Raw genomic sequence first — 6,421 nt, 5'->3', positions numbered from 1 at the left:
TAAAAACTGTAATAGTTTAATATGTGCAATATACATACTACCTGTCAGTATCATATACAATGGTTTAATTTCAGTAAAATGTGGTGATGTAAATCATAGTGTTAATCATATATATAATATCAACATATAATGAATCATCTGAATGAAGACCAATTGAAAATTGCCAGAACACTACAAAAATAGAAGACATTTCAATGTCTATGTAGGTAACAAAATTAGACACTTCCGCTTCTTTGTGGATACTTAATTCTCTTTTTCCCGGGACACTTTAAATTTGATAATGCCGAGATTGATTGTGATTTTCCATTTTGATTTTTTCTCTCAAGTTGTTGCCTCTAGAACTAAAAACAACGACTATTTTATATTCATGTCTGATATGATAACTCTACAAGGAATTGAAATTAGTCGGGGAAATTACTACTTATATCTCATTGAAGAAACTATATTTTAAATAATAAAACATAAATAGTCATTATTAAAGGCATCGTTTCGTGAAATATTCATTTTTCCTCCGCATACGTTTTATTTCCTTCCGAACAATATCTAAGTATGTGTTATATTTTGTTACAAATGTATGCTATGACCTGTCTGCAAAGAATAATGAAACGTACATTTTTAACTTCATCAATTCATCATAAAAGTTTCATTTTCTTCAATAATATACAGGTATCATAAGAAAATGTATTTGTTGTGCTCAAAATCAGTTCATTTACCAACGCAGTTGTAAATTTTTAACCGTATTTGGCTGATTTCACGTGAGTATCTATTGCTTAATACATCTAAGTTGAATATAAGGCATGTCATGATAAGGGGATAATAGTTGTTAGTACACAACGTTGTTGTGATAACGTTTGCTGTAGTCTTAATTAAATATATACTTTATAAACGTAATGATCGGTCTTTCTGTAAAATGAAATTGACAAATATTGCTGCTAACCAGCTTGTATATTGAAAGAACTGACGTTATTTCATAGTGATATTTTAAGAAATTAGTCTTCGGATAGAAGTACCTGTTATTTCGCGCACAACAAGAATACTGGTTTTCCTTGCAGAGTTCGGCTGCGTTAGGTCCAAGACCTTTATTATTCAAAATATGGTAGTTACCTCGTACTTCCTCACAGCTTTGTTGTTCGTCGGAAATGTGATCTGTATTTGAACATGAAACAAATTCAAACAATGTAATTGACTGGTGCACCGCTTTATGACTCATTTAAGACCATAATTGTAGTGATTTTACTTCTTTAAAGGCAAATGCAGGAGTATATACAATCTGACTTATTCCTTTGAATTTGAAACCATTACATATGTGTTTATGACTTTATACTGGCCTACCCAAAAATCATGCAAGTTCTCACCAGTATTATTTTACTATGAACAAAGAAAGCGGCATATCGTTAAAAGAACTTAGAAATAAAAATTCTAGTACCTGATCAGATGTGTGCGTCTTTATAAACTCCCGAGGAGTTTGAAAATCTCTTGTGTTTAGGTTAGTCACATAACACATATTTACATGTACGTCTAAAGCAATATCAGTTTCCTGAAATTTGTATGATATCTGTCCCTGAAAATATAGATGTTACGTTACACTGAACACACATTTTGTAGAAAATTTGCATGAAAAATGTAATTTTTGTAATAAAAAAAAAAAAAAAAAAAAAAAAACCCACCTAAATTGCATCGTTTTTGCGGAGTGAGGTCTTCAGTCAACAATTAATATACAAACAAAATATTGTTTAATTTCTTGCTGCGGAAAACAAAGCAATTAAAACTAAAAAAGAAAGCTTTTGGATACATGTATAATGATGATAACCACGCAATCTGCTTATTGATGAAACAATACACAAAAATCGACACGGTTATCACCATGATATTCATGGATAGATACAATTACAGTTCTATCCTTTGCAACTGCACTATTGAATATTGAACAATGGTAAAACTCACATCATTTATGATTCTTCAATAAAACATGGGCGTTTGTTTACTTCCCATACCGGATCACTAGCTTTTTCCGAGCGGTTTATAGAAACGCATACAGTTTTCGTCACCGGTAACTAAATTGGATAACACCTTACATTCATACATATTGTTTTTAAGGTAATGTTTCAGCAATGTACGTTATAGCACTAACTTGTCCAAACTGAACTTCTTTATCCAGCGGTGACTGAGCCTTTCAACACATTGTTGTGCCTATACACATCACACAACACTTTAGACATGGTGCTAATCTTTTCAGAGATTTTATTAGCACTTAAAGCAAGATACTTTTTTCCAATACCTACATTACACATAGTATCAGTAATTGTTTTTTTCCAAACAGAAATTTTAGTATGAAACAATGCATGGATCTTTTGAAGCGGTATTAATCAACAGCCTGCATGTGTATATAACCCGAGCTCAGATACCATTATAGACTCACCACAACTTAGTGACCTACATTTTCTTCCGACATGAACTTCGTGAAAAATATTCTGATAATACCAGTGTAATACAAGTTGACAGGTGGACAAGTTAGGCCCTCCTTGAATTAATGTGTTTTCACAATTTCATCTGAAAACTTGGTCAGTCAATCTCTATTCATTATAGTTTTACTGTAGAAACAAAGTGTGGTCTAAGGTCGACTTAATAATCAAGTACGGTGAATACTGCTACATTAATTTGATAATATGTTAAGACATTAAACACACTGTCATGGCCTTACGTATGTCACTGTCAGTTTGTAATTAGATACTTGTATTTTTTTTTTCATGCAAATCATGTATAATTACCATTACGGAAATTCAAAAGTATACAGTTATTCTGTGGTGCGTTCATAATGTGCTTATAGTTCAACCTATATGCCAAAATTTCTTTAACATGGTATAGTTAGTTTAAAGAAACCTGAAGCATCAGGGTACACGTTCTTAACAGATCTATATAATCACATGATGACAATCACACATGATGACTTACCGTGAAGAAATCGGCAACGACAGTGGCAACAGCTGTTTCGAAGACTTCTTCTGTGCTTGTAACAACTACTTTCTCCTTCTTCGAAGTACCATCATCTCTCAAGAATGTAGCTGTGTGTCCCATTCATGAATAAACAAACATAAAAATAGAAATTTAATATTATCTTCGTCTTGAAATAAACATAAAATATCCATGTAGCATCACAAGTCGAATTGTTTTATTTTTAAGCGCACTGCATCGAAACATTAATCCATTTTATTTATCAAAGAAATAATGTCTCAGAAGTCTTTGCAAATGGTTAAAGTAAATTACGAAAGTTTGTGTAGAGTAAACAGGATCGGGAGTAGTTAGATACTATAGTTATTAAAGCCTCGAGCGGCATTGAATAAAATGTCATTTTTGTCGTTGAATATAATTATATTCTGTTTAAACCTGAGTACTCAAATAATTTACCGTTTTGAAGTTTAATACAAAAATGAAAACGTATAGGAAGAACAAAAAAAAAATCTGAAAAACAAATCCTCATGAGGATTCGAACTCACATAATAATTTGCTTATATCCAATTACTATCTGCACTTTACCCGACTGAACTATGTTGCAGTATACTAGCTGGATATTTAAAATGAAACAAATGCTAATATTTACTTGTCAAGTAGTGTATAAGCATCATGAGTTGTTATTTAACAGTAGCCTTTTTTAAAAAAATGATTATGATATACAGTTTGCTGTCATACTGATGTGATGTATTATACACCAGATGTTTTCTATCATCTGTAGCAAACACTTTTTACATTGACTAATTACAATGCGATAACCAAACAGGCATGACGTGTATGTTAATCGAAGCGCAAAATTCAGAATTACAAAACAAGACAGTCATTCTTACGAATGGGTCTGCGCAAATACTTTGTAAATAATCTATAGAAGACACTTTGGAAAAAGAGCACACGCAAGCAAAACGACAGCAGACTCAATTTGAGTGTGTCTATTAATGAGAGGTAAAGAAATGTGTAACACCCACTTCCTAAAATTTTAGAAATCATGTTTGAAATCAGTTCTTCGCACCTTCTTTTTTGGAAAAAGTTTCGGAATCGTTTGATGAAAATAATCAAAACGTCGTGAAGTAAAAAATCGTGCTATACATGATTTCGTTCTTCACAATTTCAAACTTTTAAGTAGTGAAGTGTGGAATCTTAAGACACAACCGATCTTTTTCACCAGCGGTTACATATTTGTTTCAAAGGGAGTTCATGCTTTTCCCATTGTAGTTTTCATCTTGTTTTATCCTAAGATGAGCACCTTAAGGTCATCATATTTATGAAAATCAGCTGATTATATAAAAATCACTCAAGTGAACCTTTATATTATCCCGTTTTTTTCTAAAGTAAATATTAAGATTGACGAATGTACCAAGTTTTCTTTGGAGTTGTTAAAAAAAATCTACCAAAACATTAAAGATGTCTGCATTAACTGATGCAAAAACTGACATTAACATATTTATTATCATACATATGGCAGGTTTTTAAAATCGGAATCTGACTTTAAATGATTTAACAAATATCATTGTAATAGTATCTAACAGATCAGTAAAAGTGAAAAAAAAAACAACACTATTTTTGACGATAAAAGGAATGGAATAAAATTGTGAATTAGATTTATGGTGAAATTAGTAAGACATGCATTATAAGCATGATATTTCAAAATTATCATATTAAACCAATATGAATGATATAGCAGACTGTTGCTTAAAAAGTACATTTTGAATATACACATACCAAAGAACGTGCAAAGATACATATACCAACGGACGAGCGCGGTTGCTAACAGACAAATCAAAACAAAGAAACAAGTTGGAGGAAACTGCACAGTAGGGCAACACTCGGGAACAACCGGTAGCGAAAGAAAGCGGTTGTAAACTCGAGCCAGTATATGGTGGGTACTTAATCTCACTCATTGTAAGAGAGAGAGAGAGAGAGAGAGAGAGAGAGAGAGAGCGGTTGAAATATGGAAAGTAACCATACCATCAAACAAGAAAATATATATAATACGACACAGACAAAACGTTCACGTGGAAAATAGGGACACTATCCTCAGTGGCCTTAATAAAGGAAGCTGGAGGGTGGGGGGTGGGGGGGGGGGGGGTTAAACGCGTCAAGGGAAAATCAACTTCGCATTTACCCCATTTTCAAAAAGTGAGACAAGACAGTGTAAGTAATATAACTCCCCGCTGAGAATGACCCTAACATGTGTGATAGACTGCATAAAGCAAACCATAGAAACGATCAGTCTGAGGAATAAGTAAACCAATGAACTCAGCAACTTGTCTGAAGTCAGAGCCCCAAGGGCCTAACTTTTGAGATAACCACATTGTTAAGTCACAAATTCGGCTTTTTATTCAGCTATCTTGAGCTCCTATCGCTAATAAAGCCATGAAGGATGCTATTTATTAAATTAAAGAAACGGGTTATAAACAAAAATTGCCGAAATAGGTTTGTTGAAAACGTTCGTATGGGAATAAGAACACAAGAACATTCTATCGCTTCCCGAAAAGTAGCGAAATGCACCATAGATGACGCTTTTAAAATGTGCGTTGGGTCCGAAGATTTTTATAACCCAATGTATTTTATATACAAGCGGTAACCCCTGATCAGTGTTTGTCCTTTGATTCTACGGCTAGATCTGTTATCAAGAAATCCAATGCTAGGTTAAATGTTTGTACCGTAAAAGTGAATTTCTCACTTGGCACCCTAAATCATTTAGTCTCTTCCCTTACACAGTGTCATTTTGACTATGCTTCATCTGTTTGGTTCAACAGCTTAACTCAAGGGTTAAACCACAAGCTACAGGTTACTCAAAATAAGCTCATCAGATTTGTATTTAGTTTACATCTTAGGTCTCATATAGGTAAAGAGCATTTTTCAAATATTAACTGCTTACCTGTTGCAGATATAGTGAACGAAATAATTCTTTGTTATGTTTTCAAAATTAATTTAAACCTTGCTCCCTCACATATGAGTGATAATTGTACCCCTGTCAGTGTTGTCTATAATTACTCTACTAGGTTCAGGATAAAAGTTAGTTCCATATGATATAGTGTCAGATAGCAAGATATATGCTATTCCTATTGTCAAAGGCTTTGGTAAAAAGTCTTTAGCCTATGTGGGGTGCACCCTATAGAATAGTTTGCCTCAGTATATTAGGGATTCTATCAACATCCCGTCTTTTAAATCCAGGGTTAAGGAACATTTTACAACATGTACTATAAACATTTTTATTTTTCTAGTCATTTAAATGTTTAGCTTTTACAACATGTGCTATAAACATTTTTAGTAAGTTTTAATATGTTCAGATAGATAGTCTAGACATTTTAATGTTTCACGGCAACTCAGATTAATTTTCACTTTTTGATATCTTCCTATGTCATACAGCACTACATCTCAAGGACCACAATGGAAATACGAGTTTATT

At 32.9% G+C, this 6,421-nt stretch overlaps 1 protein-coding gene across 2 annotated transcripts; it reads right to left on the bottom strand.

Annotated features, from left to right (window-relative positions):
• On the bottom strand, positions 1-5,057 carry LOC128551705 (uncharacterized). 2 transcript variants are annotated; one of them, XR_008368868.1, is made up of 4 exons: positions 2,953-5,057; positions 1,427-1,561; positions 1,011-1,146; positions 1-341 (listed from the first exon to the last, which is right to left on the bottom strand). XR_008368868.1 is itself a non-coding variant. In XM_053532620.1 (4 exons), exons 1-4 carry the CDS (start codon positions 3,073-3,075, stop codon positions 336-338), a joined length of 306 nt encoding a protein of 101 aa, XP_053388595.1. In that variant the 5' UTR covers positions 3,076-5,057; the 3' UTR covers positions 1-335. The 2 variants fall into 2 exon arrangements, 1 of the variants encoding a protein (XP_053388595.1); XM_053532620.1 differs by having other exon boundaries at positions 1,105-1,146.
• Positions 5,058-6,421: the final 1,364 nt, after the last annotated feature.

This window comes from Mercenaria mercenaria, unplaced genomic scaffold (assembly GCF_021730395.1).
Source record: "Mercenaria mercenaria strain notata unplaced genomic scaffold, MADL_Memer_1 contig_1576, whole genome shotgun sequence".
NCBI classification, from domain to species: domain Eukaryota; kingdom Metazoa; phylum Mollusca; class Bivalvia; order Venerida; family Veneridae; genus Mercenaria; species Mercenaria mercenaria.
This window is presented reverse-complemented; position numbering and strand designations above follow the sequence as displayed.

Excerpts from the sequence above, each read along its gene's own strand:
- LOC128551705 (XM_053532620.1), bottom strand. The coding sequence starts at position 3,075 with ATGGGACACACAGCTACATTCTTGAGAGATGATGGTACTTCGAAGAAG. Across the intron at positions 1,562-2,952 it reads TCGTTGCCGATTTCTTCACG|GGACAGATATCATACAAATT; the intron begins GTAAGTCATCAT and ends CTATATTTTCAG. Across the intron at positions 1,147-1,426 it reads AGACGCACACATCTGATCAG|ATCACATTTCCGACGAACAA; the intron begins GTACTAGAATTT and ends GTTCAAATACAG.